Here is a 25,197-nt window from a genome sequence, read left to right on the forward strand (position 1 = left end):
CACACACACACACACACACACACACACACATATTTAAACCCTCAAGGAAATTTCTTCCAATCTTATGACAGAGTTCTTTCCCCAAGATAATCTCAAATGTTGTTAGTTCCTCATATTAACGGCTCGGATGACTAGCTAGTGAAGACATAGATGATAATGAATCTTAGTTATTTTCTTAAAATGTTGATATAGTATATTTGACTTTCTCATTATATTTATGAGTGCCTAATATTAAAGGTTTTTTTTGTTGTTGTTGTTTGTTTTTTTGTTTTTTTTTTTTTTGTTTTTTTTTTGCCTGAGTTCATAGTAGCAACCTCAGGGGAGCAAGAACAACAACAACAGAAATGAAATGCCAGATAAGAACAGGACAGGTTTTAGTACTAAGGCAGCATAGGATCCAAAGAGGATAAGCCATATTTAAGTAGTGGGAGAGGACTGTCGAGTCTGGTAGGTAGTTGTAAATATGCTGGCATATTTGTTAACACTGTTCTCAACCCACAGTAGAGCTTCATAGATTTCAAAAGATGGTGCTAGTTAATAGATAAATGCTACCAAGTTAATACTCTGACGGCTTTTAGAAATACTTAATGCAGTTGGAATGCCTTAAGACTCTTACCCCTGAAGTAAATGAAACTATACAAACCTCTAGTTAGCTTTGGCCACAGGGATTAAAGTATGGATTGTTTAGCACCAGGGAAGACAAGGCTTGGAAGACTCCCTCTTTATTAGTGGTTTTCTTTTTCTTTTTCAGTTGAGTGATGTGTCTTCCCCACGATCGATAACATCTACACCACTTTCAGGAAAGGAATCAGTATTTTTTGCTGAAGCTCCCTTTAAGGTAATACCCCTTTTCACGTTGGAGTTTCTTAGCATATTCATGATACCCGATGGCTTTGCTTTAATTTATACAATACTGCGCAAACCAGATTATACTTCTGAGTCACTACGTCATGACATTTCACCATGAGGAGCCTTCTTGATTATTTTTTCTGGCGTGGATACCATAAAACAAGATTAGAAAAATAATCATATTTACTAATAATTTTCAAATAAGAGGTGAATGCCGTTTATGTAAGATCCTGAGGTCATAGAAACAGAGGGTAAAATGGTGTTTCTTGAAGTTGGTAAGAATGAGAAATTTGGGAAGATGTTGAAGGTAAAAGGATCTAAGCACTCCATTAGATAACACAGTGACTAACGTTCACAGTGTGTCTTCTTCTTTAAAATTGTCAAGGGCTAGGAAGTGACTCAGTGGACATAATATTTGCTGAATGAAGAGCTGAGGTCACATCTCCAGAATCCACATAAAGCTGGGTTCAGTTATTTTTGGGTCGGCACTCCTGTCATTCTTAGGGTGAGAGGCCCTGTTGCCAACAGGGAGGAAGGCAAGAGGAATACCCAAGGTTGTCCTCTGACCTCCATTCTCACACATGGATGCATGGGTTCATATCTATACACATACAGTGTATTCACACATGTCTGTAGACACAGAAATAGTGAGAGGGAGGTTTTTGTAATTTTTTTTTAAGATTTATTTTTATGAGTACACTGTCTCTGTCTTCAGAGATATCAGAAGAGGACATCGGATCCCATTACTGATGGTTGTGAGCCACCATGCGGTGCTGGGAATTGAACTCAGGACCTCTGGAAGAGCAGTCAGTGCTCTTAACCGCTGAGCCATCTCTCCAGCTCAGTGTTTGGTATTTTAAACTATGAAACAAAATACTCGAAGCAATGTTAGTTCTCACAATTTAGCCATTCTTCATCCTATAAGTCAAGACATCACTATATACATAATCAGTATAGCCAGTTCTTATTAATTAAAATGTATTATTTTTAGAAATTTTAATTTAATTACTTTATGTACATGAGTGTTTTGTTTACACAAATAACTTTGCACCATTGTTCATGCAGTACCCTCTGAGGCCTGAAGAGGGCATTGGATTCCCTGGGATTGAAGTTACATAGTTGTGATATACAGCATGTGAGTGCTAGGCGTTGAACCCAGGTCTGCTGGTTGAGCAGCCTCTGCCCTTAACCACTGAGCCATCAGTCCAGCCAAAATTAAAATTTTTTAAAACTGAAGGTAGTACAGTTAGCCTACTTCTGATTGATAACACTCATCCCCTTTATTCTGGAGTATAGATTATTTATAAAATGGCAGCAGTATTTTTTTTTTTAATTCTCTACATGAAATCCAGTATCCTGTATTGGACACTAGGATAGAAAAGGTACATTAACAGAGACAGATGTGGTCGTCCACACACTTGGAAATATCCATCTAAGGAAGCAGAAGCACAGAGAGCAGGAGTCCAAGGCTAACAAGATAGCAAGTGCATGGCTAGCCTGAGCTTCATAAAGCGAGACCCTGTTTCAAAGAATCAGGACCTAAGGCTTTAGCTCATGGTTGAGCTTTTTCCTAACATGTAGAAGACCCAGACTATGCCCCGCTGGTATGAATATAAAGCGGCCACCACTGGGGAAAGTGCTGTAATCTGGACACAGAACTGTTGTAACTTAGTTAGCAGTCATCCGTTGTACTGATGTCTCCATTCTGGCAAATGTGAACACAGACGTTGATGTTAGTAGACACTGGGTAATATGTTTCATAACTGTTTTATAAATCTAAAGTTTTCCAAGTGTGACGTGTACTTTTTTAAAAAGGGAAAAGTAAAAGGTCTGAAGAGAGACGGCTCTGTGTCAAGAGCGTGTGCTGCTCTTGCAGGAGACCTCACTTCCGCTCCGGCACCCACACCAGACAGCTCACGGCTGCCTCTCACTCCAGCTCCAGAGGGTCTGATACCCACTTCTGACTCCACAGGCACTTGTACCCACGTGCACATGCTTCCCGCCCTCACACAAATCACATATATACTTATTAAAATGAATCCCTTCTGTGTAGCTGGTTGCGTATTTACATCCTCCAACTCAGACTTACTAAAGAAGAATTCTGAGGCCCATTCCCACACACTGTCACATCCTTCAGTTTAGGCTGTACCACTAGACTTTGTGATGAACACTCATATAGGGCAACACAAGGGAATCATGGTCCTGTATTAGCATCCTGATATCATCTAATACGATTGTGGCTAGAGAGACACAACACATTCCAGCAGTGATACCATGACTTGTGACTTTCAACAGTGATACGGGCTCTGGTTCCTAAACAATGCAAAACAAAGCAAGGGGTTTTTGTTTTGTTTTGTTTTGGTTTTTGGGGTTTTTTTTTGTTTGTTTTGTTTTGTTTTGTTGTTTTTTTTTTTTTTTTTTTTTTTTTTTTTGGCAATTTAGAATGGCTGGAATTTAAAGAGACCAAAGGTTGCTGAGCATGCATTATAGTCGAAATATACCTGTCGTTTTCTACAGGTGGGATTTGTAAAATGTTAGATATTTTGCATGTTTGACAATTTCTTTGTAAGTTAAATGTGTGCGTGCTATATCCAGCCTTGTGTGTATCACAACAAAAGAAAAAGAAATGTGTATGCAGAGTTGGATACTTAAATGTCCCTGCTTTATCCACAGTATCCCTAAGCTGAAGATAGTGTCATCAGTACTTGAGTGATTACAGATAAGATATCTGTATGAAAGAATATCACTCAATGCTAATGTACAGAAGAAATGAGGTGCATGGCATGTAAACAGCACCAGACATAGGAAACCGTCATTGTGAATAAAAAAGAAAAGCTACAAACATACCCTTACTGTGTGACAGTCCATTATAGAAAATGACAACCGAGGAGTCCTGGCTGCCTGGGGACAGCAGGCGGGGAAACCTTGGGGTGATTTATGGGAATCTGCGGTTGTCATTGTGCCTCCATCTGTGCACATTTGCTGTAATCTCATGAAATCGTCAACTATCATTTGAGGCAGTTTACAGTGCGTACCTTATAAAGCCAAAGAGAAAAGGGCAGGACAGCCTTTGATTTATAAAGTGCCAAAATAAGCCATTGTGTTAACAGTGACCAACTCCGTATATTCCTGACGTTGGGGCTCACCCAGATGAAGTACAGGGATTTCTGGCAAGTTGTTGTCTTGTTGAATGAGTTAAGGAGCATTGCAGTAGATTAGTGAATTTTTAGGGACAAACAAAATCTGTAGGGAATCAGCCGTCAGTCCAAGACCATGGAAATTTTTTATTCCCTCACAAAACTTTTTCCACCCTGACAGCTCTTATGTATTGCCATGTCCTTTAAATGGGTTAACAGCAGAAAATTTAACAAGTTATAGATATAAAAATATTCATGTTTAATATATGACCCAGATAAATACTATTTCTATTTAGATTTATTATGAAAATAAACTCTGCTATCTCAGGTTTTAGGATATAGTCCAGAAAAGAGCTGCTACATAAATTATAATTTAAAATATAACTACGGTTTCTAAAAAAAAATATTCTGAGAGTATATCCTCTGCAATTTCTGATATTTTCAAAATTATACTTTTTATAAGTAATTGTCTCTTATTTCCATATATTTTCTTTTATTTGCATATATTTTAACTGCCTGTTTTTCTGTGAGATTTTTCTATCATTTTACTAGTGGATTACCACGAGACTGTCTTTCAGCAATTCAAAGAGGGAAGTCAGTTTAATCCTTAGGTGTATTGAACACAATGTTTAGGATAATTCTTTAACAGCCGTTTTTGTTTCTACACACAGGCTGAGATCAGCTCCATACAAGAAAACAAAGACAGACTGAGCGACAGTACTGCAGGTACGAAGAGGAAAATCGCCTTTCCTGCCTTTGACCACAATTAGCTTCTTATATGCTCACATAAAGAGAGCAGAGTCCAATCAAACCCTCTGTGTAAGGTCGTGAGAACCAGCCCATGCCTGTCACAGGACTGCCAGCAATGCATAGGCCATAGGTCATGCTCTTTTTACTGTGACGGGCCTCAATTTATATGTTAAAGAATTCAGTTTGTGTGTAGAAAAATATTCTGTCTTCATTTGTCATTCACGATTAGTATTTTCTCTAATTACGAATGCAGCAGGCAGTGAATAGCGTTAGCAGTGCCAGGAGGACCCACAATTTCCTGCCACCTTGCAACTGTAGACATGCACAAGTAATCAGCAAGACATGAGCAAGTAATGTAACCAAGACAGAGGGGACTGTGCACCTCCGCTGCTCCCACAAGCTAACTTTAACACCGTGGTCTCTAAGTACATCAAGATAGAGAGAGTGCCAATAAGTCAAATGCAGTTGTTTTTTAAAATATTTTATTTATTTATATTCCAGTTCAATTGTGCCTTTTAAGGTCTGCCCTAGGACCACAGTTCTGAGGCTAGCTTGTGTTATGTAGTAAAACACTCTCTCCAAAAGAAAAGACAAGGGGCTGGAGAGATGGCTCAGCACTGACTGGTCTTCCAGAGGTCCTGAGTTCAATTCCCAGCAACCACATGGTGGCTCACAACCATCTGTAATGAGATGGTTTTGTGTGTGTGTGTGTGTGTGTGTGTGTGTGTGTGTGTGTGTGAAAAAACAAAGGAGTCCCTTTTAAAAGAGATACAGATATCTACACACACTGTGTTGCAAAGAATATATCTTTAGAATTATATTTAAATTAATCTATATGATTTCAAAGGTCCCCTCTTCTCCAGCATTCAGGGTTTTTTTTCCCCTCCTCCAACGTTCAGTTTCTTATGGTGTTTTATAAGTGGGTGGATCTGTGGACTTTAGAAATTAAATTTTCCAGGGCTGATGAGATGGCTCAGCAGTTAAAGAGCACTGGTTGCTCTTCCAGAGGTCCTGAGTTCAGTTCCCAGCAACCACATGGTGGCTCACAACCATCTATAAAAGGATCGGAGGCCCTCTTCTGGCCAGAGGATGTATATGCAGCAGAACACTCATACACTGAATTAAAAAAAAAAAAAAAAAGTAAAAGTTATAATTTCCCATTCTTGGTAGAGATCAATTAATGTAACTGAATAAATGTTCCACTGATACCTTTAAAAGGATCTATTATATCGTAGAAGTAACTTAAATTTCAGTTTCTTAGAATTGTTCCCAAGCTCTCATTCTGTTAGTTCATCTCCCCCAAAATGAACACCCAACCCCCTCACCCCCAGACTTCATGTCAGGGGGACTCAGAAAGCATTACCTTGTCATCAGACATCAGAATAGTGCCTTATTTTCAGACACAGCTTTCCTGGGAAGAACCATCATTTTTGCATCCATCCAAACTAAGACTTTATGATTTGTGGAAAAAATGAGAATCATAAAGAACCATCTGCTATGTGCAGGGTGTGGTCTGTAATCATTGCTAAAGGAGCTGTTGTCAGGAAGTGACACAGCTGGGCCAGTGTGCACAGCCTCATCAGGTAGACGTTGTTGTCATAGGAAACTTTCTAGATGCATCATGACATTCTGAGGCAAGTCCCTTGTAACAGTGAGCACCCAGTGGTCCTCCTTGCCCCAGTGTTCCTTTAGAGGCTGTTTTGGTCTGATAATTAGTGCACTTAAAAATGTGACTTACCAAGAATGGAACATTTAGCATAATTAGGAGAGATCATGTCATCCTAGGCTGGTTGATGAGTGCTTCTTAGGGAAGCTTAAGCAGTGTCCTGAAGCAAGCATGCCTGAACTTTTGTCAGTGAACAATGAAAGAATCAAATGTGTGTTGAAAGTCTTTATAGAACACAGCACAAACTGTGAGTATGGGGAAAAGGAAATCTAGGAAAGGTTTTTTGTGAGTCCTGAACCTGAAAAAGCAGATTTGGGGCATCAGACATTAGACGTTCTGCCCCAGGAGAGTAATTGAAGCAGTTGAACCAAAGAAGTAACCCTCCTCAGCGTGCATTGGGAAGGCTGTTCTGGTGCTCCTGTGCAGGCTAGCTGTTACTGGGCAGACGGCGGAACAGAGACTCGGGAAGTCATCTGCTGAGTACCCAAGCAAGTATTATAACCGGAAGGGTAAAAAATAAGCCAGATAGAGACTGAAAAAGACTCTCAACTATGACCCAGCAGGCACAGAGAGAAGTGAAACACTCGAGATACAGGGATTGAAGTGGGGTGGGTGGTGTACTGTGAGCTTTCAGTGTCTTCTATTCAGTTGTGTCCGTTTGCGATTCCACAGCAAGAAAACACCAGTGCCTGAGACCTCCTGTCACTCCGCCTGGCTGGGTAGGGGTTACAGGAAGAACATTTTCATTTTTAAAATATTTCTTTACATTCTCTTTCTTTTTCCCAAGGTGCTGACAGCTTATTGGATATAAGTTCTGAAGCCGACCAACAAGATCTTCTCGTCCTGTTGCAAGCAAAAGTCGCTTCCCTTACCTTACACAATAAGGAGTTACAAGATAAATTGCAGGTTGGTAAATCTATTACTGACACAGACTACTTAGAGCATTGGTTTGTTCAAGGGTAGTTAGGTATACTTTCTTTTAAATAGACACCTAAGTTTCTTCTTAAATCTAGTTAGCTTTAAACTTTTTTTAGTGGTTTCAGATTATTTGTTTACTGGTGTTCACTAATTCTATTTCTGGAAATTGCTATATTATGTATAATTATATATAGTTTGGAAAGTACAATGACAACTATAAAATTTAAATATAGAATATAGATAAAATTTATTTATATGAAGCTAGAGAGATGGCTCAGCAGTTCAACGTTCTTCCAGAGGGCCCAGGTTCAGTTCTCAGCACCCACATAACAGCTTGCAACTGTCTGAAACTCCATTTCCAGAAGATCTGGTGCTTTTATACAGCTGCATGCAAGCAAAACACCAATGCAAATAAAAATAAATCTTTATTAAATAAAGTTAGCACACACACACACACATATATGAGATATGGACAGAATGATATATGACAATTTTCATCTATTTTGTATTTTATATTTCCATTTTTATATACATCACATTTTGGTTTTTTGTTTGATAGTTTCACATGTTTATATAATTAGTCAGCACCCTCCCATTGCCCTCCCATCCCCCTCTGTCTCCTGCTGAAGCCCTTCTTCCTAACAACCCCCCCTCCCACTTTCGTGTCTTTTCTCTGTAACGCACAGATTTTAATTGTAGTCTCCTAAGCAAGTATGGCTAGGTGGTTATTTACTGGAACAAGAGCAACTCGTTAGTGACTACACCACTGAAGAAAAATGGCACCTTCTCCCCCAACAATCTGTAACAGCCAGTGGTCCCTCAGGAAGGGATGGGGCCTTGTGGGCCCATACCCACCCATAATGAAATGTTGATGGGCCCAGTCACGTGCATGGAATCACAGCTGCAGTGAGTTCCTACATGCCGTGGTTGTTGTATGTCCAGAAGACATCTTGTTGCTACACCTCTCCCCTTCTGGCTCTAGCTTTCCCTCTTCCATGATGTTTCCTGAGCATTGGATGGATATAGCTGCCCCACTTAGGGCTGGACAGTAAGTCCACCATCACTTATCTCTTGCACTGTGTCTAGCTATGGGTTTTTGAACGAACTGTCACCCACCTGTAATTAGAGGCATCTCTGATGAAAACTAGTCATAGCACTAATCTGTGTGTATAGACCTGAGTATTAAGACCGTGACCATTTAGGAAAACCAAACAATAATAGTAGCTTTCTTCTAGCCCTGGGGTCTATAACTTCCTGAGTCATGGGCTCTAAACCGTGGTTAACAGACCAAGTATTGAGTTCCCTACTGAAGAGTGGCCAAAATCCACTTGGAAGTATCATGCCACTGTTGTGTCAGGCAGCACATCTTGCCTGAGGGTCATGATGTAGCTCACAGGTTCACCAATGGGTAACATTGCTGATGACTTTGCTTTCCCATAAGCCTACAGGGCACCTTCTGTTGTGAAGGTCTGCCAGTCAGGAGGAAGTTTCCATCTCTCAGCTCCAGCTTGGTTTTCCCTTATCCTGTGACTAAAGTATTTTTGGCAACTGAGTCTTGCTATCAAGTTCTGGTGGGCAACCAAGAGCACGGTCAACAACCTGTATTGTTCTAGGGGCCTTAGGCTTCTCTGATCGACAAGTCATAGAGAGGTATCCCATCCAACTACCTTTGGGATTTTCATTTAATAACCATGGCTTCTGGCAGGAGCATTATCTATTTATGGAGAGTACCTCTATGCAAAACCTTTTATTAGATTATAATTTTTAATAAGCTTATAAAATGTAAGTTATTTTAATTACAATATATAATATATAAAATATATTTAGTTGTAATATATAATAGCTATAATTAATAAATCATAGGCTTCTATATGGATTAGCTTTGGTTACATGTCTTTCTTCCCCCTCTGCATCCCCATCCTCTGTCTTACCTCCCTGCTTAGACATTTACACACTAAAATTTTATACTTAAAACTTTTAATGTACATACTACTAGCCATTGATTCAGTCAGTTCTTTAATCTAATTAGACCTCTAATCGTCTTAAGAACCTGATGAACTATGCCATCCTTTGGACAATTGAAATGATATGAGAAACAAAGAAAAAAATTGAATCAGAGGTTTTACAGATCAAACAATCCCGATGTTTTAGAAATACAGAAATGCCAAATAGAACACTAAATCAGCTTTTGATGTAAGTCTGGCTCTTGTGCAACAGACCATGTGTTTCATGATCCGGGAGAACACATGCAGAACTATGACACAGCCCTTCCGTGCCTAAACCTCAGGCTATCCGTTGGGCTCCAGTTGCTTGCACCCCTAGCTGCACCTTACTGTTACTTATGCTCCTTGTTTCTTTCCCAGGCCAAATCGCCCAAGGAAGCTGAAGCCGACCAAAGCTTTCAATCTTTCCATTCCACCCAGACTGACCTGGCCCCATCCCCAGGCAAAGCTAGTGATGTCCCTTCCTCCGGTGCCAAATCACCCCCACCCATTGAGCATCCATCGGGGACATCCACCACTGACAATGATGTCATAATCCAGCGGCTACAAGATACCTTGCATGATTTGCAGAAGAGATTGGAGAGCTCCGAAGCCGAGAAGAAGCAGCTCCAGGATGAACTCCAGTCACAAAGGACAGACCTGCTGTGCTTGAACAACACGGAGATCTCAGAGAATGGCTCTGACCTCAGTCAGAAGCTCAAAGAAACTCAGAGCAAGTACGAAGAGGCCATGAAAGAAGTCCTAAGCATGCAGAAGCAGATGAAGCTGGGTCTCCTCTCCCATGAGAGCCCAGATGGCTACTCACATCTCCGAGAGGCGCGGGTCACTGATGAAGATGTTGACACACTAAAGCAAGACCTGCAGAAAGCTCTGGAAGAAAGTGAAAAGAATAAGGAGCGGGTGCGGGAGTTAGAGATAAAGCTTGTGGAGAAGGAGAAGGAAAAGGCTGAAGCACCTAAGCCACCTGCAGAGGTCTGTGAAGAGATGAAAACCTCGTACTGCTCTGTTATCGAGAATATGAATAAGGAGAAGGCATTTTTGTTTGAGAAATACCAGCAGGCCCAAGAAGAAATCATGAAACTAAAAGACACGCTAAAAAGTCAGATGCCACAGGAAGCCCCCGATGACTCTGGGGATATGAAAGAGGCCATGAACAGGATGATTGATGAACTCAATAAACAGGTGAGCGAGCTGTCACAGCTGTACAGGGAGGCCCAGGCTGAGCTGGAGGATTACAGGAAGAGGAAATCTCTAGAAGATGCAGCCGAATATATTCACAAAGCAGAACACGAGAGGCTGATGCACGTGTCAAACCTGTCCAGGGCCAAATCAGAAGAAGCGCTGTCCGAGATGAAGTCTCAGTATTCCAAAGTGTTGAACGAGTTGACTCAGCTCAAACAGCTGGTGGACGCACACAAAGAGAACTCCGTGTCCATCACTGAACATTTGCAGGTGATAACCACGCTGCGGACGACGGCCAAAGAGATGGAAGAAAACATAAGCACCCTCAAAGAGCGCCTTGCAAACAAGGAAGCGGAAGTCGCAAAGCTGGAGAAACAGCTCGTAGAAGAGAAAGCTGCTATGAGCGACGCAATGGTCCCCAAGTCTTCCTACGAGAAGCTCCAGGCCTCCCTGGAGAGCGAAGTCAGTGCGTTAGCCACGAAGTTAAAGGAGTCGGTAAAAGAGAAAGAGAAAGCCCATTCCGAGGTCGTGCAGGTTCGAAGTGAGGTCTCACAGGCGAAAAAGGAAAAGGAAAACATCCAGGCTCTCTTGAAATCCAAAGAGCAGGAAGTAACTGAACTGGTGCAGAAATTCCAGCGAGCTCAGGAAGAACTGGCCGGGATGAAAAGATGTTCGGAGACCTCCTCGAAGCTGGAGGAGGATAAAGATGAAAAGGTTGGCAAACGTTCCCTCACTCTTGGCTTTCTGGCACTAAGTCCTAATAAGGCCCTTCAGGTCTTGCTGTACTAAAACATTTACAGAATTTGTTGGTAGCAACCTGTGCAAGTACTCAGAGGCCCTGTGTGTCTGTCACTGTCACCAGAACCACTATCGTAGCCAAGGAGGATGAGAAACAGCTGTAATCCCAGCTCCTGTGATACCAAGGCAGGGTTGCAAGTTGAAGGGTACCCTGGGCTACATAATAAGACTCTTATCTGTTAAATAAAAAGTATTTAAAATATTTTAAAAAGACTAATCTAGAAACTCAGTCATGCATAGGCAGTCACACACACAAATCACAATCAGTAATAACTTGTTAACACAGGCTTTGCTGGCGTCTTAGTTAGGGTTGTTCTTGCTGTTATGTTATTTCCTGGGGAGGAAAGTTTATTCTGCTTACATTTCCACATCATCACTAAAGGAAATCAGCATAGAAACTCAAACAGGGCAGGAACCTGACAGCAGGAGCTGATGCAGAGGGAGGCCACAGAGGAGTGCTGCTTACTGGCTTGCTCCTCGTGGCTTGCTCAGCCTGATTCCTTATAGAACCCAGGATCACCAGCCCAGGAGTGCCACCACCCACAATGAGCTGGGCCCTCCCCTATCAGTCACTAAGTAAATCACTGGCTCCTCACACTTTTTATTCTATATCTGTGTACCTTTGAAAATGGGGATCAGAGAAAATAGTCGTTATAGTGACTCATGCGGTGAGGAGACAAGTCATGCTCTTCCTGTACTCTGGGCCCCTAATAGTAGCTGTGCTGGCTAGTTTTATATCAGCTTGACACAAGCTAGAGTTGTCAGAGAGGAGGGAGCCTCACTTAGAAAAACGTCTCCCTCCATAAGATCAGGATATAAGCAAGCCCATGGGGCATTTACAGATGATTCTGGGTATGGCACAAAAGATGGAGGGAAGCAAAGCGAAGTGAGTTCACAATCACTCTGTACCTAAATTTTCTCAGCATTCCCAGGCTCTTATGCTCTGAGTGGCGTTCGAACCCTATTCGTTTTACCCAGGGACTGCTGCGGTGACATGGGACATTGTTTTCACCTTAAAGCAAGATCCCCAGAGATAATGGGGCTCCTCGACCTTATTAATCATCTGTTTCACTGAGAAATGACGCCCCATTGTTGACAGGGGCTGAGGCATGCCTGGAGCTTTAAGCAGCAGTCTAGGAGTTTAGCCTACAAGTATTTATTTGTAGATGGTGAAGGATCACCTCTGGATTCAAAGAGCTAAAGTTCTGTGTCACAAGACAGGTGTCGTCACATAATGGATTTGCTCCTCGTTCTGGTTTGGACTTTGATTACACTGCCTTTATAGTAAGAGCAGAGCGTTGGTGTAGCTTTTCTTACCCCTCAGGCACTTCAAACACAATAGGCTTTATCTGAATGACACCAACGCCTAGGTCCTTACTGGTTTATCTGAATTCATTATGCTTTATTTCATGGATTTGAAAATGAAAAGGGAATTGGAACAAGGACTCAAAGAAATAATTAGTGTTGGAGGCGTAGAGATATGCAGAATATTCTTGTACAGACGCATTGCTAGCCCATTAATTCAGTCCTTTCTCACCAGATAAATGAAATGACCAGGGAGGTCCTGAAGCTGAAGGAGGCCCTGAACAGCCTCTCGCAGCTCTCCTACTCCACGAGTTCATCCAAGAGGCAGGCCCAGCAACTGGAAATGCTGCAGCAGCAGGTCAAGCAGCTGCAGAGCCAGCTGGCTGTAAGTGTTCTCTGCCTGTTGTGGGGTGGAGGGTGAGCAAACTTCACACCAGCTTAGCTGGCCATGACCAAAAGTCACCCGTGAGTAACACGTTCAGGACTCAGTGAGAGAAAGCTAGAGAAATGCCAGTCAGCTTTCTAGGAGTCGTTGCAATGAGATGGGTAGATACGACTATCAATGGGAAGGGAAAATCAGAGAAGAACATTGAGTCTGTAACTGTTCCCTGTTTCTGTTCTTGGCACAGATAACTTAATAGCTAAACTCCTTTGTGACTACCCAGCCTATGGATCTCCTGTTCATTTTAATGAATAGATTTTATTTTTAACTAAATGAACAAATATTTGGTAATTGTGAAGTTGCAAATTACAAAAAACTCTTAAAATCTCTATAATAAAGTTTGCCCATAACTCAGCAGCTCTGAAATAATTTCATTTTGCCTGTCATTTATTTTCTTACAACGTTCACTTACAGTGGATATCTCTGTGTGTGTGTGTGTGTGTGTGTGTGTGTGTGTGTTAAATTGAGATTGTAATAAGTGCTTTCTCCATAACTATTCTTCTAATATTGACATATCAAAATAACTAGAGACACACAAGCTAGTGAATTAACAAATCTAGAAGCTTCCTGTGCTAACATCCAGAAGCAGATATGTAACACCTAAGTGACAGATTTCCATGCAATCTTCTTCTTTAAAGACTCACCCCACCACCCACCGAGCTGGTTAATAATGCCAAGTTATTTCTTTCTAGGAATGTAAGAAACAACACCAGGAGGTCGTATCAGTTTACAGAATGCATCTTCTATATGCTGTTCAGGTATGGTAATGCCAGTGACATCCTGAATCAATATGGCAGCCTAATCAAGCAATGTAGCACCCATCTGTCATCCCAGAAACTGGGTGGTAAAGGCAGGAAGGCCAGGAGTTCAATGCCATCCTCTGCTATATCGTGAGTTTGAGACCTGGGTTACATGCAATCCTGTCTATAACAATAATAATAGTAATAATAACACCAACAACAATAATAATGAGGCAGAGGATATTGCCCAAAGTGCCATCATCAGACCAGCAGAGTGAACTAGAATCAAAGCGGCGTGTCCTTGTTGAGAAGCCTCAAATGCCTTCTGCTTGTCTCAGACTTTGTGTCAACAGCCCATGCCTTGCCTACTCATGGTAGGTTCATTGTGTGTTGAAAGGGAAAATCGTTGGGAAAGGTATCTGTGCCTTTCCCTATCAAGAAGACCCAGGCCTTCTTTAGTAGTGATGCCAGTGTCCTCAAAGTCGTTAGCACTGCCTTGCTCTGGTTTGCTTCTGGCTGGCTGGGCTCACATTCACAACTAAGACCCCAGATTTCGGTCGACTCAGCCATCGCACAAAGGAAAAACAGGGAACCGTCCTTGACTTACCGTGGAGGTGGGAGAATGGGTAGCAGTGACATCCTTCTGAACATTTGGGAGGAATAAACAGAAGGCTTCATCTCAGCCGTCTCATTCCCCACGGGAGAAGGTACCATGATGTAAAGCAGTATTCTAATGCATGTCTTCTATGTGGATTTCCTAGGGCCAAATGGATGAAGATGTCCAGAAAGTCTTGAAGCAGATCCTCACCATGTGTAAAAGCCAGTCTCAGAAGAAGTAAAGCTGATTTCTTGGCAGGACACTGCCCCTTGTTGCCTTTCTTTGTGTTAGATCTGCCGTTGTCACTGACCACTGCCGTTGTTCTGACCCATGGTGTGCACTGTGACCTAGCATAGCTTCTTTTCCAGAGGTTTCTGGGGCCAGTCCCAAGAGAAGATGCCCTCTGCAGAACTGCATGGGTACTCCAGACCAGCAGAGGCGAATACCCTGCTATCGCTTCAGAATCTAGAACTGGGATCAGCCACGCCCAAAAGTCTGGTTTACCTTGCTTGGTACCTGACCATTCGAGCGGCTTCACTGAGTGATCTGCTGAGGCCTCCATGCAGTGAGTGGCCCTTGACCCCCACCTTTGGAAAGTGCCATTCAGCACAGGAGAGCATTTTGCCTTCCACTCCCTAAACATGATTTAGTTCTTAACCAAACTAAAGTGATTGTAGAAGTGAGTGCTTAAGACCCTTCATCCTGTGGATTTAAAACCTCTCCTCTGTCCCCCAGCTGCCTTAAGTCTCATCACCCTACTTATGGTCTCACAGTTTGGTGAGTACTGTTAACTAAAATACCAAGTTTTAAACCAAGAGTGAACTCTCCTTAAAAGTTTTTGAGTAAATCAACATATTGCAATTTTTCTATGCAAACTTGCCTAGAAAACTCTCCACAATGCTCAGGAAGTCCAGATATTTGTATTTCAACAAAGGACAGTAAACTATGTGTTTACAGCCAAAAGACATGCCTCATGGTTCTTAACCTCAATTTTTAAAATGTGTTTTTTTTCCTCTATGATATTTTTATTGGCTTTTAAAGATGTTTTCATAGCAAAAGCCCTAAGTAAGTGAGATTAGATTATATTAACATTATTTTTAGATAAACATACTTAAGACTTCTTAAAAATGCAACTTTTTCCTCAAAAGTTTTCAGAGGGTAGTTATATATTCCAAACTCAGTATGAGCTGCCACCTAGGACTTTCTGTAGTCTACTTCTGAATGCAGTAAATCCTCTTTTTGCCCATCGAATTTGTAAACACCCCAAACTCTAGCACCCATGAATGATTCCTGAAAGGACTGTCATTTCCAATCAGCTTCTACATGTTGAAAGTAAAAGTTCCACCACGGCAGCGTGGTGCATAGCAAAAGTCTCGGGGGAAATATGCCTGTTGACCTTACTTTCAGATGAAAAAGGTTCGGCTTGCTTGCAGCTTCTCTTATGGCCCCGGTCATGAGGGCGGGAAATGAAATAAAGAACTTTTGGTGTGTTACTAAAAGCAGAGGTGCACTCTGACATGGGCCCATCGACTGCAGGGCTGCTTGGCTCTGAGGCCACTTGGCTGAATTGGGTATATTCATCTGTCTTAGGTAATGATCAATACCAGCAAAACAAAAGTGGCTTTAGGTTGGTGGTGGTACTTTTCTTAAGTTGTCTGATTACAGTTAAGCATTTCTCAAAATGGCCCCAAAGAAATGTGAAAGGATTTGTTTGCCATGGGACTTAAGAAATGACAAAGCCACCTCCCTTTGTGCCCCACACAGAAATGCTGCAGAGTGTAAAACTTGAGACATTGTGTAGGATCCCTGACAAAGTGTAGCCTTTTTCTTGTGTCAGGATTGCATATTTATTACAAGTATTCTGGTTAAATATTGAAAAGTTATATGCTGTAGTTTTAGCATTTTTTTTTTTTGTCTTTGTAATTTACAGAAATTATTGCAGAAAATAAACGTGGTTCATTTTGCATTCCTTTTATTGATTTGTGGTGTGATGTGTTTGTGAGCAGATCCAGTGGTTACAGTAACACTTCAGGCTGGTGGTTTTTACATTCTGCTTGGCCACTGGGAGCTGTCCCCACCAGATCACATAAGGACCCACCATCCTGGAGCTGTGTGCACCAGATCACATAAATATTCACCATCCTGGAGCTGTGCCCACCAGATCACATAAATATTCACCATCCTGGAGCTGTGCCCACCAGATCACATAAGAATACACCCTCTTGCCTCCAGGCTGGTGGGCTCATCCCGAACTTTGTTCCTTTTAAGCCACTTTAGGGTAGTTTGTATCATAGTCCTTTAATTCAAAAGGGCCTTTCACTTGAAATGCAGGCTTTCTGTTTGAAAAACACTGGATTTTTCTTTGCTTCTATCTTCTTTAATTTAAAAAACAGTCTTTTAAATATACCTTCTTATCCTATTACTAAGGATGATTCAGTCCTGGGAGAGTGCTCAGAAGGTGGGAGCAGGGAGATAGGCAGTGCCGTGAATGCTACCCAGGGTTCTGTAGTGAGAGAATCTATCTCTAAAAGCAACAAACAAAAACAACGAACTCAAACAAAAACTCTTGTAGGACCAAGTTTTGTTAAAATCATCAAATAGCCAGTGGGAATCATTGGTGCTGTTGTTTAAGTAGCATAATATAATACAGTGTAACCAATTCCCTCCATTCATAGCTCGTCTTCCAACAGCAAATCAGAGGTTATTGGTGCTTTATATTACACATTGACACTTGTTTTCTAGAGAAGCATTTGTGTGATATTCAGTTTACGTATGTGAACCTTTAATGTTCCCCTCCTCCATAGTCCCAACCCCAACAAAAGAAATAAAATGTAAAGGGAATAGGGTTATTTCTATTTTAAATTATCAAGTACTTGCTCCCCAAGAAAATAATTGACATCACTGGATCCAGCATACCAACCCAGAGGGTGGTGATTCTTCGGGATAGATTACTGGACGGGAGGTGTGCCCTCCATGATCAGATGTGTAGGCTTAGATTTTTTAAAACCCACTTTAATGAGGGTTCTTAAATGCTTCAGCCTCCCTTATAGCCCATGGACCAAAGGTAGGGGAGGAAGATGATTTGTAAGGCAATGGGGCCATAGGCTTGTTCAGAAGTAGTTATTTGGGGGCAATTCCAATCTTCATGGTCAGTAGGCCAGTCCACAAGCAAAACACCAAACATGAATCAACACAGAAGAAAGCAAAAGTCTCCACTGCTCGATCTCAGCATGTGTCTGCTAAAGTAGCAAGAAGCAGCTGGACCACCATCAGACATTCTTTGGTGTGTTTCTCTCTATGAAGTTACAACAAGCAAAGACCAGTGAAGAAAACAAGGTGAACCAATGCCAGAGCATTGTCAGTGAAGACCAGTGTCAGCAAAACCTAATGAAGACCAGCAAGGCAAACCAATGCCAGAGTGTCATCCACTGTCTTTTGGGTTCTACACAGACCCTTTCCAAACATTATGTGTCCTCTCAAGTGTCTGCTCCAGCAAAACATCACATTTCCTTTTCACAAGACAGCTTTCAGAAAAACACCACATATCTGTTCTCAGCAAAACATGCTCTCACATGTCTGCTTCAGTAAAACATCCTATCGTGTGTGCCTCAGTAAAACATCCCCTCATAGGACAGCTTCCAGAAAAAACAAAATCACATGATGCAACTGAGTCTCTAAGGAAAATTTCCCACTTCACAAATGTCAGGCCATTCCTCTAGGATGAATTAGTAAACTAGAAACAGATCTTTCCTTCCTTGCCCCCAGCCTTTAGCTTACCTCTCTAGAAACTACAGATATATTAATTGGGTGACCTGAGACAGTCTTCTGTAGGAATGCATTTTAATTTGGAGATTCTTGTTAACTGCAGGACAGTATTTCATAGTACATTGACTTAGGTAGTTCCTCAATGATGAGCTTTTAAATCTGTAAAGATTCTGTGTCTATAAAAATGATGTGTCTGCTATCCTATGTATAAATGGATTCACACTTGAGGATTTTTCAAGTAATTTTCAAATTGACCATTTTTATACTACCCTCCATCATGATTCAGAAAAACACCACGTATCTGTTAATAACAGATATGTGTTATAACACATATCTGAGTAACAGAATATTTGTTCTTACATAAAGTTTGTGAAGACAGGCTCCAGAGCCCTCAATCACTAAATCCACTTATCCCAAGATAAACACATGATAAACTGTGGGGGAGTATGCTCCCCAAACATGTTGAAGCACAGGTTTTTGCATTGTGACAACTGGAATGCCGAGTGCTGACAGCAGCAGAACCCTGCCCAACAATGATAGTGGCAATACTTTTTGAGTAAAGTTATAAAGACTACACAGCAAAAAGCTGGAAAGGGCAGCAGGCTCGGGAAGCAGAGTCTGTCCAGCAGCCCAGGACAGAACTGTTGAGCATAATGGCAGGGCATGGGGACCTGAAGAAATAAAAGATGAGCTCTTACGATGGCTACTGCACATGGGTCTTTAAAAACAGCTAAGGAATACAAATCCATGGCGAGGCTTTCACAAGGAGATACTGGTATTTAGTCTAAGCTCCACCCCCCGTTACCTGGCAACAGCCAGGTGTTTCTGAATCACTATAAAAGGGGCTGCTTGCCCCCCTTGCCTTCTTGCTCCTGCTCCCCCTCTTCCCATTCCCTTCCCCCCTCTCTCCACATGCTCATGGCCTGCCTCTACTCTACTCTCCCTCTCTGCCTTTCTCTGTCCCTACGCCAACTCCCCTCCCCATACCTTGAATCAACTATTCTATACTATACTGTCTCATGGCTGGTCCCTCAGGGAGAAGGGATGCCTCCGCATGGGCCCCCAAAGGCACCTCCCTCTCTTCCCCCACACCTGACTACACATCTACCAAACATATTCCTCCTTTCTTTACTTTTATAAAAACACAACCGTTGTGGCCCAAGAGACGGGACCGAATAAGGAATGGAGATTCCTTCACTTTTATTATAAACCAAGCCCCACAGGAGAAAGAAAATGCAGTTAAGCATTTACCGTGTACCAGATTGTTCAAGGATGTGAGGAAAAGAGGAAAGAGAAAGAGCAGCACGCAACCAGATAGAAATCAACAGCCTGGAAAGATGGGTAGTAGGAGCCCCTATGTGTTACTGCCAAACACTTTTAAATCAAGTCAAACGCTGGCAAACAAAGTAAGTACACTCCTCCCAAGGGTTTTATTTAAACAAACTTTGGAACCTGTATAGATATGTTGTTATATACAGGGATAATTGCTAACAAGTTGTCCTTAAAATAAGACTGTCTTGGATGATCATTAGGAAGGGCCTAATCTATCATCGGGGCTCCTAGAAACAGTTTTATTGTATTTATTCATTTGTGTTGCGTGTATGTACATAGGTATGTGTGTGAGTATGTTATGGTGCAGCATGATTCTGCTCCTTCTTTGAGCTTGTGGCTCCTTAGGATTGAACTCAGGTTGTCAGGCTTAGCAGCAAGCACCTTTCCCTTCTGAGCTACACCAGGCCAGCTCACCAGGCCTCCTGTCACGTGGAGGAAAGAACAAGAATTCAAGGGAACTTTGAACACACTGCTTCAGTGGCTTTGGATGTGGAAGAGAAGTCTTGAGGTGAGCTCTAGAAAATATAGCTACATCTACCCATTTTTGCCCAGTGACACACATTTCAGATTTATGAGTTGAACCCCATGATGAGATGTAGGGCAGACGTGGAAGCTGGGAATGAAGTCAGGTATGGAGGTTTGAATAAGAATGGCCCCTATAGGCTCATATATTTGAATGTGCAGCAAGTAGTGGTACTCTTTGAAAGAATTTAGAAGTATGGAACAAGTGTGGCCTTGTTGGAAGAAGTGTGTCACTGGAGGTGGACTTTGAGGTTTCAAGGGCCCAAGCCAGGTCCAGGGTCTCTCTTCTTCCTGCTATCCAAGGATCCAGGTGTGGAACTCTCAACTACTACTTCTCCAGCATCACATCTGCCTGTATGCCACTGTGCTCCTTGCTATGATGACAAGAGACTGAATGCAAGCCCGGATTAAATGTTTCCCTTTACAAGAGTTGCCAAGGTCATGGTGTCTCTTCATAGCAGTGGGACACTGACCAAGACAGAAGACATCTGCACTAGTTTGCTTTCTGTTCATGTAATAAACAACATAACCAAAAGCAACTTGGGGAGGAAAGGGTTTGTTTTATCTGACAGCTTGCAGTCCATCATTGGGAGAAGTCATGACAGGAACTCAACCAGGATAGGAAATTGAAGCAGGCACCGTGAAGGCATGTTGCTTATTGGCTTGCTCCAAGTTCACGGCCAGCTACATTTCTTCGGTAGCCCACCACCTGCCCAGGGATGGCTCCACCCACACTTGGTTAGGCCCTCCTACATCAATGAGAACTTAAGAAAGTGCTCTACAGATAAGCCCCATAGGCCAATGTGATGGAGACAATCCCTGGATTTAAACTCCTTCAGATAATTGGACTGTGTCAAGCTGACAGCTGAACCTAACCAAGAGAACATCTGATTCTGTCTAGAGAGGTCAAAGTTTTCATTCCAAAAAAAAATATGTATTTGGATTTTCTTGTTCTTATACTTCATAATTTCTGTTATTGGAATCCTTTGAAAGTAATCACATTAGATTTGGGTCATAAAAATCTCAAAGTGCTCTCTGCATATGCTTTCTTTTCTCTGCAAAATCTCCACACAAGCTTTCTAATTTTTTCTTTTACTTGTTTTGTTTGACTGAGACAAAACCTCACAATAGAATCCTGGCTAATCTGGTACCTGCTATGTACACAGCCTGGGCTGTCCTCAAATTTGCTTCAATTCTATTTCTACCTTCAAAGTACTGAGATTGCTTACCTCTACTTTGGGATTAAGAGAGAGCGTGTGAGTAGACATACAAGAACTAACTATGGTGACTAATGGCATTCCATTCCAGAGTTAGCCAACAACCCTAAGTTATACATATCACTAAAATTTACATTTGAGGGACAGGGTTAAGACATGGCACAGAATGAAAAAGAATCAGAGACTTGTAATGTTGAGACTTTGAGGTTGTGTGACTTTGCTTTATAACTTTGCAGATGAAAGCAACTTGTTTCTTTTCTGTTCAGGGCTAACTAAATGGAGGCAGACTCACTAACTCCTTTAGGAAGGGGAATTTAGTGTCAATTCTGGAACCACACTAAGCGTCACAATGATCAGCAAAACCAAGTATTTGGAATAAACAAACCCTTCACAGACTTAAAATTTTTGACTTGAGGAAATGAGTCTTGGACAATATAAAACTAGATTCTTCCTTTTAATCTCCATACATGTTAAATATCAGTCATGGGAGTCACAGAAATCTTCAGAGAATCCTAGAACCAAAGAAGCTTTAGAGAGTAAAGGGTACATGTACACTTAGAGTGCAGTCAAGGAAAACTGATACCCACAGGATGTGACTCATACCAAGCCTCAGAGTCAAAACTGCAACCCTGCCATGCTAAAACCAAGTTTATCACTCTGGTCATCATTTCATACTGAAGGGTCTCTTAGAAGCCAGAGAACACAGGGTGGGGTCTTTCCAAACTTTTGGCTCAGGCACTTGAGGGCACAGATTTAACTTTGGAGTTATAGACCATAAGTATTTATCATATATGAAAGCAAACTCATTTAACTCCTCCTGCCTTGAAAGGATTTCTTGCCATTCGAGTGTCAATGATAAATTTCGACCCCAGATAGGTAAGAACAAATGCAAAACATACGAAAATCACTTCGGTTTTCTTCTTTTTCTACCCAGGCTTTCTTTTTGAAACAGGAGGGACTTACCTGCTCGGTTGTCAAGAGCCCAGTACATAGTACATATGGTTCATTATATCACTTTCAAATGTGTGCCACAGCCAGTGTGTTCTTCACATCTGTGTAATACTACTGTGTGCTCTGTGACCTTGTGGTACAAACCTGTGTGTGATTTACGACTCCATGGTGTTTGCCACTGGTGCCTTTCTCCCTGAAATGGGTAACTACTTGACAGCTACTGGCTCATTCCTGAAACTTCCTGTGCTATTTTCTTCAACAAGCCTGACTCTAACCTTACCTAGAGAGGTCACTGACCATGACCCTATAATACCTAGAGAATGCTGGGTTGCAGGTTGCTTCAGGAAAGGGGAGGACTGGCTAGCCAAGAATCATCACCACTAAAACCACCCATAGACATAGCAGTTTTAAAATCATCAGGCTCCGAAGGCCTGCAGCTCCTTCCTTTCTTCCACCAGATCTTCCTTCATCTTCAAGAAATAATGTTCTTGTGGGACAGGCACTATGGGACCATTCACAGCAGAAGCAAGGCTGAACGCCAGAGTTTGCCTTGGCGAGCTGGAAGTGCCTCGCTTTGGGGCTCCAGGCATTAGCTTTAAGGCAGCATTCCATTCCCATGGCAACGCATTATCTCCAGATCCAGAAGCCCAGCTTCGGTGAGACTCAACATGCTCAACATGGCACGGGCACCAGCACAGGCCCGAGGTAGCAGAGGTCTGAACTGCCTAGCCGGGTGAGCAGGCTGGGAAGGTGTTTCCGGGTCGGCGAGCCAGGAGAGCTCACCAGCTTCCAGTGCAGGGGCCCAGAAACCAGGCAGGGAAGATGGGGCGGAGTTCTAGGGTTGTCCGCAGTTAGGAAACAACAATAGAAAAGACGCTGATTAGCACGAGAGATTTGCCCTAGAAGGGGGGGCCAAGTGTGTTGTCCTAGTCCGGCCAGGGTCCAGTGCATGGGAACTGTGTGGGGGACTTTGTGAGCTCAGAGTGTGAAGAAAGTAGGACTTAGAAAGGAAAGTTAGCCCTCCTGTCACCCTCCACCTCCACTCCACCCTTTTTTTTTTTTTTTTTTTTTAAATCAAAATTGGGTGTTCTGGAACCTGGATGAAGTATTCTTCAGGGAGCCACTTGGATGGTGTTACTATTCAGTAAAGTGTACATTTAAGGGTTAGGAATAATCTAGAGTTTCACAAATCATTATCAACCACATCCCCCCACCTTCCTGCGGAGTTTACTTTGTCAACAGCTAACAGCAGCAGCCTATGTAGGAACAAGAGTCTTACTTAGCCTCTTAACTAGAACTTCTTATTATTAGTGACATGGCTCCTGGCAAAGGAAGAATTTTTGATTTGGCTTTCCCTTAGTGATGCCATACAACATTTGGGTTAAATAGGTCACCATAGTTTGGATGATCCAGTAAATGTAAAAGATGTGTCGATTAAGAAATATTTTTTTTAAAGAACTTTGGAAATGTAAAGTAGAAGTTAGGAGAAAAAAATATATATAACCCTAAAAAGCACCTTCAATTTCTTCTTCTGAGGAGTTTCTAAACATGGGTCTGAATAGTCTGTTTGTAGATTTATATTTAGCAGTTTTAACTTAAAGTCAGTAGCATCCACCGGAGGGAAAATAGAACAAACGTCTAGACCCTTTACCCCTAAAGCTTACCTCACACGTGACTCTTGGTAGGAAGATGCAAGCCAACCCCATCTGCGTTCCAACTGTTAGCAATGACACCGGCTGGGACTTCTGCTTCCACCTGTAAGTACTGACAGTGTCTTGACATGATGCCACTCACCAGAAAGGGTAGGACTTCCTACTTTAAGGAATCCCTGAGTCAAAAGCTTTGTGTGCACTTCCTATAGAAGAGAAAGGTCCACAGCTGTGCTGCATATTAATAATAATATGGAATACCATCCAGTTGTGTCAACGGCCTCTCAAAGATGGACGATAATTTTTTTCCTAAATTATGAAGATGTTCAGGTTAACAAAAACAAAGCAATATTATAACAACTCTAGTAAAGGCAGTGGGAAAAAACATAACAAAACCAATGAGTAAGATTTCGTGAAATAAAGAGGCAGTGGACGAATAAAATAAATTTTAGATTTATTTTTACTATTTTAAATTATGTCATTTTTGGGGTGGGGGGTGAGGGGAGGGTATGTGAGTGAAAGAGATGAATACTTATGGACGCCAGAAGAGGGTGTTGGATACCCTGGCGTTACAGAGAGTTATAAATCACCTGAAATGAATTCTGGGAACTAAGCTATGTCTTTTGGAAGAGTAGTGCTTTTAACAAGTCCTACTAAAAACTTACACATCCTAAGAAGTAATCCTTATTGAGCAGCTTCTGTGTGCCTCGTCCCTCACAACATCAGGGCTGCCTTATATAACTACTAATTATAAATCAAAGGAAATATAGGCAGTTTGCCCAAAGTTGCACAGCTAGTTAGTGGCATTTAATACAGGTAGTCTATTTTTAACCATTAGCCATTTCTCTATATGGAGATCTCTCGCTCTTGGCACTATTGACATTTTGAGTTAGAAAACTCTTTGTTTGGGAGGTTTTAAAAACATACTTTGCCTTTATCCACTAGATGCCAGTAGCACCGCCTGACTTGTGACAAAAATATCTTTAGACGTTGCCAAATACATCCAGGACTCAGAATCAGCCTTAAATGAGAACCCTGCTTTGAACCAGGGCCCTCATGTAGAAATACAGCAGAAACAACGGCTATCAACCTCTTATGTCATTTAAACTTTTCTAATAGATGTAATAAAATGTGGACAGAAATAAGTATGTTTAACTTTAATACTGTCTTATTTCAGTATACTTAAGATACTATAAACAAGTGCTGAATGTTTTGTACCAACTGCTAAATATTTTATACTATTTTTTCATAGTGAGTCATAAAAATTTATCCTGTTTTCACATTTTTTGAGAACATCTTAATGCTCACTAGACATATTTCTGACTCATAATGGTCACCTGTGGCTAGTGATTTTCTTATTGGAGAGAGATTAT

At 41.8% G+C, this 25,197-nt stretch overlaps 2 protein-coding genes across 6 annotated transcripts in view; both read left to right on the forward strand.

Annotated features, from left to right (window-relative positions):
• The window catches only part of Rai14 (retinoic acid induced 14), a 135,276-nt gene extending 118,909 nt beyond the window's left edge, over positions 1-16,367 (forward strand). For all 4 annotated transcript variants that reach the window (XM_034523440.2, XM_034523442.2, XM_034523439.2 and 1 more), the window contains 7 exons: positions 752-838; positions 4,658-4,712; positions 7,190-7,308; positions 9,684-11,219; positions 12,844-12,993; positions 13,743-13,808; positions 14,552-16,367. In XM_034523440.2, coding sequence (XP_034379331.1) covers positions 752-838; positions 4,658-4,712; positions 7,190-7,308; positions 9,684-11,219; positions 12,844-12,993; positions 13,743-13,808; positions 14,552-14,629 — 2,091 coding nt within the window. In that variant the 3' untranslated portion in view covers positions 14,630-16,367. The remainder of the gene's footprint in view (positions 1-751; positions 839-4,657; positions 4,713-7,189; positions 7,309-9,683; positions 11,220-12,843; positions 12,994-13,742; positions 13,809-14,551) is intronic.
• Positions 16,368-22,820: 6,453 nt separating this feature from the next.
• Ttc23l (tetratricopeptide repeat domain 23 like) overlaps positions 22,821-25,197 on the forward strand; it is a 65,765-nt gene continuing 63,388 nt past the window's right edge. Inside the window, exons 1-2 of one of the 2 annotated variants that reach the window (XM_034523577.2) lie at positions 22,823-22,908; positions 23,861-23,932. In XM_034523577.2, coding sequence (XP_034379468.2) covers positions 22,844-22,908; positions 23,861-23,932 — 137 coding nt within the window. In that variant the 5' untranslated portion in view covers positions 22,823-22,843. Of the gene's footprint in view, positions 22,909-23,860; positions 23,933-25,197 lie in introns of both variants that reach the window. The other variant, XM_034523578.2, reaches the window with a different exon arrangement.

The sequence above is a fragment of the Arvicanthis niloticus genome, chromosome 19, assembly GCF_011762505.2.
Source record: "Arvicanthis niloticus isolate mArvNil1 chromosome 19, mArvNil1.pat.X, whole genome shotgun sequence".
Taxonomy (NCBI): domain Eukaryota; kingdom Metazoa; phylum Chordata; class Mammalia; order Rodentia; family Muridae; genus Arvicanthis; species Arvicanthis niloticus.